Source organism: Hydra vulgaris, chromosome 06, assembly GCF_038396675.1.
Source record: "Hydra vulgaris chromosome 06, alternate assembly HydraT2T_AEP".
NCBI classification, from domain to species: domain Eukaryota; kingdom Metazoa; phylum Cnidaria; class Hydrozoa; order Anthoathecata; family Hydridae; genus Hydra; species Hydra vulgaris.
This window is the reverse complement of record NC_088925.1, coordinates 14,585,883-14,600,000: the sequence shown is the minus strand read 5'-3', so window position 1 is coordinate 14,600,000 and position 14,118 is coordinate 14,585,883. Positions and strand designations below refer to the sequence as shown.

Sequence of the window (14,118 nt, the reverse complement as noted above, 5' to 3'; positions counted from 1 at the left end):
ATTTAAAGTTTAGAGTAAAGATGCTTACTTAAAACACAAATGTAGAACTACATGCATTTACTAAATTTCTGGCGCTATTTTGTAAAGTTTTTGTTGCTTGCAAAATGAACACTTATGATTTTCATCACAAATCTCAAGGGGTTTAATAAGATAAATATATTTTTTAGAGCTGCAATTGTTTACAAAAAAGAAAATTGCTTTTCATTGCAATTTCCTAAGAAGTTTTCAAATCTATATATATTAATAAGTTTTAATAAAAGTTATTTAAGCAAAAGTTTAAAATAATTTGTTTTTCATTTTTAAATAGCAAAAAGTTCTAAACAGACTATTAAAACTTATCAAGCTGCTTATTGAGAGTGTGATTTAGAAAAAAAAAATTATGAAGGCCAAACATCATAAAGCTCATTGTCAGCGAATAAAACAAGATGCGAAAAAAAAAAAAAAAATTAAAGTAAAGAGTCCAAAATTGTTGACTCAAAAAAAAACCTTCTGCAAAAATAGTGAATTTTTCTACCATTATGAATGTTTAAATAAAAGGAAAATTACTCAAGAAAGTAAAAAAAAATACTGCCTAAAAATCCGGCAAAATATTACAAAGTTCTAGTCACATTCAACAAAGAAACTACTCTACCATTAAATAGCATTAATAATTCTGCTTTGACTGAAGTTGAGATAATAGTCAAAAAGTTTTACTGTGAAGATCACATTTATCGACTGTCTCCAAATATTAATGACTGTCTCAGTAATTGAAAATGGAAATGTTAAAAAATAGAAAATGGAAAAGTAATTGAAAATCCAAATGTTAATGATTGTCTCAGTAATTGAAAATGGAAAGAAGATTAAAGCCTGAGTTTGTCATCTTCTTTCAACCCTGAAAGAAGCGTACCAGCTTTTTAAACATGATAACTTGGATATCAAGATTGGATTAAGCAGATATTTTGAACTAGAACCAATAAACATTTCATCTATTCTAAAGTTGCCTCACAACCTATGCATTTATACTTACCACAAAAACATGCAATTTGCTTTGAATTCTTTAGTGAAAGTTGATATTTATTGTATGAAAGTTTGCAACAAATGCAAAGATCTGAAGTTTTTTCCAGCAATTCGTGACTACCATTGAACTACTAAAATTTGAAACAAGTTGGTACCAATGGCAGAAACCAGATAAAAAGCATTGCCAAAAAAAAAACTTGTGCCAGTATTAAGCGTTAACAATCTAAATGGGTTAAACTAAGCATTACTAAATCCATGAACCCATAATTGAACTTTGCTACTATTTAGATTGATTATGTAGAAAATTTAAAGTGTTTTTGTCAGAATAAGCCTCAAGCTGCACACTATGGACAAAATTAAATTTCTTTTTTCACTACAGCAATCTGGCTAAAAAATCTTTTAAAACTTTCACCATTGCATCTGATTCTCTGAATCACACAAAGTCTTCCTTACTAGCAAACTTGAATAAGTTATTAGAGTTTATTTTATTTAATACCCAAGAAATTCACATTTTTAGTGATAATGCTATGTCTCAGTTTAAAAATAAAGTTGTGATGAGTGCAATAATGGACCTTGAAAAGAAATTTAACAAAATAATATTTTAGCATTTTATGCAATAATGCATGGCAAAAGAGTTGTTGATGGGATTAGGGCTACTGTTAAGCATTTAGCGACCAACAAAGTCCAAAAAAATTTAAATCCAGTCAGCAAATGATTTTGTGAATTTTTCTTCAAGACATTAACTCCAAAGTCCTTCTCAAAGTCAAAAGTTCAAAGTCCTAGACTTCTCAGTGGAAGAAAGATCAGACTTCTCATTGGAAGAAAGGACAGACTTCTCAGAGAAAGTCCTAGACTTCACAGAGGAAGAAAGGTCAGAGCGCATATGTGCCCTGCAATATCACAAATTATCCAGTAAGCAAAAAAACTGAAAGATAAATCCTCTAAATCCCAATACTTTTTATGTTGGGAGTGGCTAGATCAAAACAGAAAAACTTCACCGTAGTGCATTTGAAACAAACAAAAGGATGGAATAATTTTTATTTTAAAGAACATTCTTATTTGGTTAATATTTTGTTTTAGTAAAACAAACTGTTTGTAAATGCAAACGAGAAGAATCGTTAATAAAGTAAGCCCCTATATTTGTCAATTTTTAACCCCTTTTCTCTCGTCACATATACCTGCACCCCTCTCCCTCCTAAACTGTGATAACAATTTTTGTGTCAAAAATATTTTTAAAGATTTAAATGTAAACACTTTGCAGTATTATAAAAATTCAATAGGCCAATACACATAAACATAAGAAGTGTAAGTAAAATATTTGACAAACTAAAATATTTTCTTATTTGAATGACTCAATAAGTATTAATAAATTTGTAATACTAAAATAATTTTTTAAAGTTGCTCTTGGTCTTGCGTAAAAACTGTTTTAGATTTGATAACTTTCATAAATGTTATGAAAAATCACTCAGGAAGAGTCCCTTCTGTTATTAAAAATTGCCTTTCTTGATTACTTTTAATGAATGAGTTCAATACTTTTGCAATTCTTTTGTTACAAATGTGCAGATATCTGACCTAAAATTTGAAGCAATTATTTTACCTTGTTCCTGTGTAACGTTAGTGAAATGGCGTTTTTGGTAATAAATTTGCCCAGACTCAAAACTTTTTAGCTTATTTTATTATTATAACTAACAGCTTTCATTTAAAATAGCTATAAACTTAATTTACAGTTTAAATAAATTCAGTTTAAATAAGTTCAAATATTTGATTAAGTTGTTGTGCCTGTAATGTAAGTTGAAAATGATATTGCTCATATTTACATACATATATATATATATATATATATATATATATATATATATATATATATATATATATATATATATATATATATATATATATATATATATATATATATATATATATATATATATATATATATATATATATATGCTTCTGTTGCGTATACAACATAGAATTTAATTTTTTACTGTGGTTTTTAGATGTGTGACCCTTAACATTAGTCTCTTTATTACATGTCCATCCATATTTTTATTACAGTAATAACTTTTTTTCATTAGTTATTTTATATAGCTCTGTGAGGTTTTGTTACACTCTCTAGATCAAGAAAAACAGATTTCTTGAAACACAAAAAAATAAAGGGATTAAGATTTTAGAAAATTAAATGATAAACTATGATATAATTGTGTTACAGTTATTAATTGAATTTCACTAAATAATATAACTGTTACCTCTGCCCATTCTCCTTTCATTTTTTTCATAGCTTTTTCCAAAGTAAATTCTCTACTGGCAGCCTCATTAACAAAGCTGAACTTTAATAAATAAGGTTCTAATTTCATGTTAACAAACTTGCGAAGATTACTTCTTTCATCTGGTTGTATTCTATAGCCAACAACTTCAGACATAGCTTCCCAATGGCGATCCCGTAATCCAGGATTAAAGACAACAGCTATAAGAGGTAAATGCTCTTTAAATGAATCAACTTTAAGCTTCATCTATATAAAAAAATGTAAAAAAAAAATTTACTCAGTTCAATAACTATCTTACAAAATTATTATTTACATCTTTTATATATTTTACTAGTTGTCTAGTTGTCAGTTGTTTACTAGTTGACTAGTTGTCAGAAATAAAACTTGTAATCTTACCAATATTTAGACAAGCAAAAACTAATTTTGTTTATATAAACAGAATTATTTTATAGTAAGTGAAATAATAGTACTTTTAACATAATTTAGTTAATAATTTGATTAAACTTTTCAGTTTATAAAAACTATTATTTTTTACTTATTAATTTTAAGCAGGATTATTTACATGATTTATTTCAGAACAAATCATGTTTTCTATTGTCAAATTTATGGAATGTATTCAAAAAAATCATATAAAAGCATTTCTTTTAATAACATTCTTTGTATGCTTGTTTTATTTTGCATTTTGATTGTCTATGGTAGATGTATTCAATAAATTTTGATCAACTTCCAATATAGTAAGAACTCTGAAACTTCAGCTTTTATGTAAACTGGTTGACAATAGTTATTAAATCATTAACAACATGATTTGGTCATTAAACAATGACTTTTATTTGAAATTCTTTAATATTTACTTTTTAAAATGCATAAACCTTTAAGTGGTTTTTACAAAGTACTTTCATAAGCAATTATGTATTTACCTAATTAATCAAGAATTTAACAAAAAAATTATGTATTTATTTTAGTATTGGTGCAAGAAATTATATATATACTTAATTAATAAAAGATTTATATAAGCAATTTTTTATTTAAGTAACTAAAGTACATATTTATATAAGTAAGTACAAATTTATATACACATTAAAGTGTACTAAAATAAAATTTACTTGCTTTTTTACTCTACGTATGATTTTACCTTTGATGCAATATTTTGAGCAATAGGAACATCCTTGAAGGTTTTCTCAAGTTTATAAAAGGTTCGCCATATATTACTTGCTTCTTGCTCAATAATATCTGGATCCGATGAACCCAGTGGACTTTCCATCCAGAATTTGTATTTTTCATCAAACTCTATAGTTGTTTCATAAAGTCTAAGGAAAGGTGTAAGTTTATTTAATACTAATGTCTGAAGAGGATATGTTGTCAACTCCCATTCAAATAATTCTTCTTCTGCATTTATGACAGCAATCTTCAAAAATTTAAAAACAATGATACAAACTATTGTTTTAATGGTTTTTAAATCAGGATAAAAAATTATACAACATTTACGATATAATGAAATTAGGTAACATAGAATGTAATCATATAACATGTGATACAATATATTATCATACAAAATATAATCTAAAACCTGATGCAACCATACAATAAAATTATTCACATAGTATAACCAAAGAAAGTAGTATACAAAAAACATCACAAGACAAAATTACATAAGACATAATGCCATCAAAGCAAAAATATAAAATACAATAACATACAAAAAAAATCATGTAAAAAAAAAGATAGTAGCGAAAGTTTGTGTACTTAGGGCCTCCTTGTACTTAGGGCCACCACAATTTATTTGAAAACTATAAAGTTCTAAGTAATGCTTCTCAGTCAGGTGATTAGATATAAAAATATTTATTTTTTGATTCCCAGAGAGCGTTGCTACAACAAGTTATAGTCAGAAAACACTTTTTGATGGTCTAAAGTAAACTTCTGCCACTGGTAACTTAGATTGTTTTACAATCTTAGAGAAAATGCTTGTTTATAAATTTTTGTATATTATATTGTTTGTTACTTAAGTACTAAATGCAATGTTCAACAAGTTTACTTTTAATCGGGGTTTGGTAAAAGATGACATTTTTCATGAGGCTATGATTTCTTGTACTTAGGGCCATATAGATTGCTTGTACCTAGGGCAATAAGTGCGTAAAGAATTTGTTGCATAATGAGATAGATTGTTGAACTTTGATTGGTGCAGAGTATTTTTTTTTTCTCGCAGTCGTTTTAGGACTACTTTTTTATGTGAACATTTATTTGTCAATTTTGCTATTTATTTAAGGGTTGCAATCAAGTAACATTAGATAATTTTTGTTGAAAACAATCTAAGATGAAATAAATTTTATTCAAATTTATATCTACCTTTTTTTTTAATTTATTATGGGGTTAAACCTAATTTTCAGAGAGCGGCCCTAGGTTAAATAGCTAGTGCCCCTAGATACAATTAAAAAAAAAGCTTATTGTGCCTAGGGCCACTAATTTTTATACGCTTCTACATGGCGGATTTTTATAGTTTATAAGTCAATATACTTATACTAATACAAAATAACTAGTATAGAGATGTGACCATATCAATTTCACCATTTTTAGACAAGTCTGGGGCCTTGAATTTGGGCATCGAAAAAATCCGGCCTTAGGTACACAAACTTCCCCTATAAAACTATACAGCTGAATAGAAGTATTCAAAATGTAATTTATATAACAACAAAAAAAATTAAGCATATTACTTTTTCAGCAACTACATCTAATCGTGCTCGTAAAGAATTTGCTTTCTTTAGATAACGGCTTATCTCATGCATGTCTCCAAGTGCTTCAAATTCTTCGACTTGCTTTGAATATAACTCAAGATCTTCAATAAGTTTTATTCTTCTCATTTTTAAAGCATTTTCATATTGAATACGATTTGAATTAACTATTGTGCAATGTTCTTGGAAAACTTCAGGCATTCTTTGATGCCATTGAAAAACATTACTATTAAGACGTATATCAGCAGAAGAAAATGTCATAAAGTCTATTAGAAATAAAAGTCTTTCTTTGGCATCAAACAACTGCTTTTCAAGTAACAGTAAAGTTTCTGTTTCTGCTTTTTTAACAAAATTAATTAACTCCATCATGTGATCTGTGCTGATGGGTGAAGTTAGAGCTTTGGCTGTGATATTCTCATACTCTGAGCATAATGCTTGATTAGTTGCTTGATGATCTTGCATCATTTGATTGAGAAGTTTAGAGCGTAAATTTTCAGTACGCTTACACAAACTGTGAATCAATTCATCGCAATGAATTTCAAACATCCCTACATTTACAACCTGCAAGAATACAAAGCCATTTATTCACTCATGAAAAAAGCATAAAAAAATATTTTAAACACTTTCAAGACTAACTTAGGCATTTTGGAATTTCTATGGAATGTATTTGAATTTAGTTCAATGATTGAATATTAATAAATATTTAAAACAATGCTTCCTATAAATTGAATTTTCTTAAATTATGTGTTCTAATGATGTGCATTTAGAAAACTCAAGCCTAAAAAAAATGATGAAACAATGTTACCATCAAAAGTAATGAAAAGGATGTTAATTTATAAAAAGTCTAACCATATCAGATCCATAAGCAATTTCTTTCATTAAGTCATTGTACTTTTTAACTTCTTCCATATATTTTTCAAAAGAATGACCTTTAGACAAAAAATCTGCAATTTCAGCTTCAGCTACTTTTGAAATCAAACTGCTGTATTTTTTGTATAGTTGTGCTTTTTGTAAAGGACCATACCTCTCTTCAGTTAGAACTTGACTTACTTTAGACTTGAAGTTATTTATTATATAAGAAGAAACAACTGGTTCTAAAAATCTATTTTCAGGGTTTAACTCTGGATAAAATTTTGTTTCAACACGCGGTATTACCTTAATTGGCTTAAGCATCAAATCAAAAACATTTAATAAAAGTAATTCAAAGTCATTAAAGCTCGGCTCAAACTTAATTTCATCACCATCTAACACAAGTCGAATAATGAAACCTGGATGGGAAAAAGGCTTAGCAAATGAACTTTTATTTCTCATGAGCAGCTGAGCATAATCTTCTAATGATGACATAGCTAAACTTTGAAGTTGATTGGTCATTAATACAGCCACTGAATTAAAAAAAGAAGTTTTAATATCTTTAATAACTACTAAATGTTTGCGTTTGATAGCTTGATAAAAAATATTTTGGACTTCAGGCCACCACCTATGAAAACAAGTAATTTTAAGCTAATTAAAACAATAAAAATTAGCTTTAGAAAAAAAAAGAAAGGAACATAGCAACAAAAATATATAAAATATCTTACTTTTTAAGTAAAGTCACTTGGGCATTTTCAATGCTTATCATCATGAAATTTTGAAAGTGTGATAATTCTATGGATTCACTTTTTTGCATTATTGCACCGGTATCAATTAAGCGAATAATCCTAAAATGTTTTAAATAAACTTTTTTTATATATTTCATTAAATTTACTTAGAATATAAAATATATCTAAAAAAATTATTTTACCCATAATTTTGGTACCATAGCTTTGAAAGATCGGACATAATGGGGTTAGTTATATGAAGATTATTCATTATGAAATGAAGTGAGGTAGAATACAACTTCGTTCTTAACACCCGAAAATCATTTAACCTGTAAATATAAAACTAATTCAAACATCTACACAGATCTACAACTTAAAATAAGTTATTAAATCAAACATGTGTATATATTATTCATACTTAATATTGACAGATATTACACTAGATGTTAGAATGTGCAATTATACATTAATCGGTTACAACTAATTAATGTATTTTTCATGTACTATTCATACTTAAATTCAAAAATCAATAATAGGAAGAAATATTTTCTGAATATAATCTCACTCTAACTGATGAACCAAAACTTCGTTACTTGTGCCTTTATCATCTTGAATCGGATTTTTTAGAACAAAGTCAACTATAGTAAACAAAACTAAGTCTAAAACAAATCTAATTGAAGTATATTTTACCAGTTTTACAAAATCTATTTACAAAAAAGAGTTTTTATAAAAAAACAAAATGCAAAATTTAGAATGTTATCTTTTAAACTATTTTTTTAATTAGACTAATTTAATAGGAGATCGGTCTAAGTTAAATAAAATTTGAACAGCTTCTAATTTATAATAAAAAAATTCTTTATTTACAAAACTATACAGGTTAACTTAACTACAACATTTTATCAATTTGTTAAATAAGCCATAATAATTATTTAAACAACTATAATATTACATCCACTTTTAATCCTGCACTTTTGTATCAATGTGACTTTAAATATAATTAAATACAAAGAGGAATATTAAAGACTAAAAAGGAGTTTTTTTATATGAAATATTATTTTATCTACCAATTGATTTTTTCACAGCAAGCAGATAATCTTCGCGAATTTCATCTGATAACATCTCAATATATTTAGAATGTGTAATCTAAAAAAGTTTATTTTGTAAAAAATGATTTTTTATTAAAAAATGAACAGTAAGCGGATAGTATAATTTAAGAAAAAAAATTGTTTATAGAACTTAAAATATTTTGCAAATTGAAACTGATCTATTAATTTTAAATTTTATTTTTACATAATAATAATAAAATTATGTACAGTTTATAAAGTATATATATTTTTTAATGTTTAACCTTGTGTTTATCTGGTACCAGGGTTAAGACATTTTCAATCCATAAGTCTTCCATCTGAGCAACATTTTTTGTATCTATTCCATTGTGTATATAATAGTAATATCGCTACACAAAAAAATCACTAATTTCATAATTAGATACAAGTAATCTTCAAAGAAAAACATTTAAAATAATGAATCATGACAAATTAAGTAAAAGATTATTATTTTGACAGTACATCATATTATCTATAACAACTATATTATGCAATGTTGTAATAGTTTCTAAAATTTACTAAAATGTCTTTTTCTGCTGCAGTTGGCAATCCTTTTATAGAATGACTGAGTTCTTCCTTTCCACCAGTATTATCTGATGAGCAACTGATTTCTTCATTGTGCCTGTAATAAAGAAAGCAAATTAACTACTAAATAACTAATCTAGAACTTCAACAAGTTTTACCTTACTTGTTAACATTACCACAAAACTAATTGAAACAACATTGAAACAACAAGACCAACAAAAAGCTCTAATTTTAATTTTCACTTGACTTTAAAAATCAATTTAAAAAATACTTGAAGCATTAACTGAAACACTTAACCACATAGATCATCCAGGTCATATTTTAAAAATCCGGAAAATTGTTTGGGCAAAATATCCGGAAAAAATCTGGAATATATTTTCCCTTATTTTTGTCTTAATTTTGCTTTTAGCTGAGTTGTTTCTAACTTTTTTTCAAACTTTTCTATATTTTTCTATGAGTTTTGATTGAAAAAGCTTAAAAAACAAATATGTTACAAAAATTTAGACCTAAACTTGTATGTATAGAAAATGTTTTGGATATCCAGAAAAACTAAAAGCTGAAAAAATATCCAGAATTCTGGATATATCTGGAAAAGGATAATCCCTGTAATCAGATTCAACAAACCTTTCAAATTGTTAAAAAAAAATTTAATTTTAATAGATGGTTGTGTTTTTTGCAAAACATGTAAAGGGAGAAAATTGTTAAAGCAATCAAAAGCAATAATATAGAAGGGTTTTCTTATTTCTTGATTTTTAAAATGTGTTTAGAAACAAAGAAACTTAAATAAAAAAGTGAAGCATTTAAACTATTAATGTAAAGTTTGTAATCAAAAGGTACAAAATTCAAATCCAGCATTTAGAAGTACAGCACTCAACTTGATTTTCAATAGAGCAATTTTAATTGGTCAGACTTAAGAAATAGTAAACAATCAGAAAAAAATAGCCTCCGCTAACTGTACAAGGTGCGTAAAAAGTTTGGGGCCATTTTTCTATAACGTTTTAAACAAAGTAGATGAACTTTTTATGCACCCTATGCAGTTTTTCATGTTTTACATAATGTAACTCCATTTGTAAACAATGTTTGTATTGTTTTTTAGGAAAAATGTCTGAACTCAGACCTCACTATTATTCGTCTATTTGAGCAAGAAAGAAGAGTGAAAGAAATTGTCCAACTTCTAAAAATCAAACATCACCAAACTGTATTCAAAGTCATTAAGCGATATCAAGAAACTGGGAGCTATGAAGACAGATGAAGAAGTGGATGTCCTCGGACTGCCAACACTCCAGCTAACCGGAATAAGATCTTAGGTTGAATCAAAAGAAACCCACGAACACAGAAGAACTCAACAAGAAAAATGGCCAAAGCTGTTGGAATTTCTGAAGGATTAGTCCGAAATATTCTGAAAAGAGCCGGATTAAAAGCCAGGAAACATGTTACAGCTCAATTACTTACAGAAGAGATGAAACGAAAACATTTGAACCAATGCAGGAAGCTTCTGAAACGTTTTGGTGCTGGGCAACACCAAAAAATTCTATTTTCTGATGAAGAATGGTTCGATGTTGAGCAAGCTCATAGCAATTAAAATTACAGAAGCTGGTCTAAGGAACCCCCGCCACTTAAAAAAATTATCATTTCCCATCAACAGAAGCCACAGCAAGTGATGGTCTGGGCAGGAATCACCCACAATGGTAAAACTCCTCTCTTCTTTGTTCCAGATGGAGTCAAAGTTTGTGGTGCTGAATATAGAGCGATGTTTAAAGAAAAACTTTTGCCTTGGACCCAGCAGCATTTTGGAGATGAAGAATGGACGTTTTAACAGGATGGTGCACCCTCTCACAAAGCTATACAGACTCAAACTTGGCTGGAAGAAAACTTTCCCGATTTTATCAAAATTGACATCAGCTCTCAGAGACAGATTGGAGAATGGCCATCAAACTCACCAGACTTGAACCTATTGGACTACTTGCTTTGGAGTATTCTAGAGACCAAAGCTTGCATGAAACCCCATTGATCAATTAAAGAGTTGAAAAGACCTGATTAAAGCCTGGAAAGAAATCCCAATGGAAACAATTGCTAAAGCTGTGGATGATTTTCCTAAGAGGTTAAAAAAGTGCATCCAGGTAGAGGGGGGGCATTTTGAGAATATATAAATAACTATGTCTGACGAACTGTGTACATACATTCATAACCTGTTTTGCAAATGAAATATACTGTGTTTTGTAAATGAAATACTGTGTTTTGCAAAATGGCTCCGAACTTTTTATGCTCCCTGTATTGAGAAGGCTACTCTGAGTTATATAAATTATAATGTAGAGTGCAGGGTTGCATGGTTTTAACCGAATGGTTTAAATCATTGGTTTAAACCATGGTTTAAACCAATTAGACTTCCGCTTCTAACGCGATAAGATGTGTTTTTGAGGATGAAAAAAAATTTATAAATTTTTAATATTATGGTATTAAAAGCTGACTTTGAGGCTCTAGAAAAAAGAGTATCAGCTTTAGAAAAAGCAATCAAAGCTAAAGACGACCAGTTATTTGAAAAAAACCAAAAAATAGAAGAATTAATAAAAAAGTTAGAAGATAAAAACTGTAATGATGAAAAAGGTAACGAGGAACTTTGGACTGATGTTGTAAAAGGTAAACAGAAGAGAAAATCAATAAATCAACTCAACCTGATTAATGCAGTAGCCAAAGAATCAAAAGAACGAAAAATGCGAGAAAAGAATGTAATTATTTTTGGTTTAGCAGCATCTACGAATAAAAATAAAGATAATGTATTTGACGAGGATAAAAAAAATGTGATAACTATTTTTAACAAAATTGATACAAATGTTAATATAGAACACATTACCAAGTTAAAAACAAGGAACGAAAATCAACCACCTTTTATCGTTGTCTTAAAAGATAAACATGAAAGAAATAAAGTTTTAAAGTCTTCAAAATTATTAAAAGACGATGACTCGTTCTCGAAAGTATTCATAAATCCTGATCTTACAGAAGCAGAAAGATATAAAGCAAAACTCTTAAGAGAAGAATGTCACTGATTGAACACTGAAAGAAAACAAAGAAATGAAAATAATTATTATTTCAGTATCAGATATGATCGAGTAGTGAAAATCACTGTATAGCAATTACCAAAAAACAATAAGAATAACAAAATCAAATATCATAAATCAACAGACAGGAACAAAAAAATCATCAATGAAGTATTTAAAAAAATAAATTACGAGTCAAAATCAATTGAGTCAATAAACATATTATCTGAAAATACAAAAAAACTAACAATTAATAATAACGACGTAATAGAAAATTTTTTATCATGTTGGTATACAAACTCTACATCATTAAATTGTAAATACAATAAATTTATTGCTGAAATAGCCACATCTTACCCACAGATACTTTTTATTAGTGAAACATGGTTTAATGAAAAGTCATTAAGTAATGTTCCTGGTTATAATATATTTCGCAAAGATCGAGTAGGTAAACGAGGAGGGGGAGTATGCATATATATCAAAGAAAATATTAAATCTGTTACAGTTTCTGATAAAATGTTAAATGATGACGACTTAGAGCAAGTTTGGACATCACTGCATATTGGCAATGAAAAGATACTTTGCGGATGCATTTATAGACCAGGCACAATTGACTATGAATCTAATCTAAAAATAATAAACTCAATTAAACGAAGTTACAATCTATTGATAAAAAGTAAGTATTCCGGCCTATTGATATGTGGAGATTTTAACTACTTTTCAATTAAATGGAATAAAGAAAACATCGGCAAACTTATTAATAATTCAGATATTTCTGCTAAAGAGTTCTTAAATGTTTAAATGATTGTTTTATGACACAAAACGTAATTAAACCAACTTTTCAAATTAATGAATTTAAATCCACTAATGTTCTAATATTAACAGAGTCAAACAAAAGAATAGTTGATTTGAATCATTTTGATAATTTGGGTGCACTTAGTCACGGTCATCAGATCCTAAAGTTTTTGTATTGCTTTAGAAATAATTTAAAAAAAACGGAAACAGTAAAAAAAAATATAACTCTGTACAAATACAGCAATTATAATGGCTTTTCCGATATGCTAAATAGCTACGACTGGCATCTTGAATTCAAAAATTTAGATGCTAATATTTCATACAACAAATTTGTCGATATTTACAATAAAGGTCTTATATATTTCATTCCAACAATTACAAAGGGAGTCGTTAAAACAAAAGCGCCTTGGATGAACTCTTACTTAAAAAAGTTAATAAGAAAGAAAAGAAACCTCTGGAGAAAATGTTTACATAATCGTTTTTTAAACAAAGGAAATGTATTAGAATACAAATCAATTAGAAATAAAGTAAAAAAAGAAATTAAGAACCAAATTAAATTATATGAAACAACCATCGCCTTAAACGTTAAAAATAACCCAAAAGCAATTTATGCATATATAAACAAAAAATCAAAAGTTAAAGAAGGAATTAACGCATTAAATGTAAATGGCAAACTTGAAACAAATTATTTATCAATAGTGCATTCATTAAATAACTATTTTAGCTCTGTTTTCACCAATGAAACTAGTGACAATATGCCATTCTTTAAAAATAGGACAAACATTATTTGTGATGACCCTACATTTTCACCGGACACAGTTTATATAATCCTGAAGTCACTAAATCCAAATAAATGTACAGGAGTAGATGGAGTTCACCCATTTCCTTTAAAGTGTTGCGCAGATGCGTTCTCACTTCCTTTATCACTTATTTTTAATAAATCGTATGACACTAGAATAATTCCATCGATGTGGTTAAATGCTAATATAACACCATTATTTAAAAGTGGAGATAAATCGGAACCATCAAGTTATCGACCAGTATCACTTACTTCAGTTATAAGTAAAGTAATGGAATGTATCTTAAAAGCTACA

The 14,118-nt window shown here is 27.8% G+C and overlaps 1 protein-coding gene across 2 annotated transcripts in view; it reads right to left on the bottom strand.

Annotated features, from left to right (window-relative positions):
* The window catches only part of LOC100214825 (dynein axonemal heavy chain 7), a 106,202-nt gene that overhangs the window by 82,139 nt on the left and 9,945 nt on the right, over positions 1-14,118 (bottom strand). For both annotated transcript variants that reach the window (XR_010638995.1, XM_065799301.1), the window contains exons 4-13: positions 9,189-9,291; positions 8,915-9,019; positions 8,631-8,709; positions 8,132-8,204; positions 7,770-7,895; positions 7,567-7,686; positions 6,839-7,466; positions 5,972-6,550; positions 4,396-4,668; positions 3,246-3,509 (exon numbers count right to left, since the gene is read on the bottom strand). Coding sequence is in view for 1 of the 2 variants with exons in the window: in XM_065799301.1 (XP_065655373.1) it covers positions 3,246-3,509; positions 4,396-4,668; positions 5,972-6,550; positions 6,839-7,466; positions 7,567-7,686; positions 7,770-7,895; positions 8,132-8,204; positions 8,631-8,709; positions 8,915-9,019; positions 9,189-9,291 (2,350 nt within the window). In the remaining variant the exon portion in view is untranslated. The remainder of the gene's footprint in view (positions 1-3,245; positions 3,510-4,395; positions 4,669-5,971; positions 6,551-6,838; positions 7,467-7,566; positions 7,687-7,769; positions 7,896-8,131; positions 8,205-8,630; positions 8,710-8,914; positions 9,020-9,188; positions 9,292-14,118) is intronic.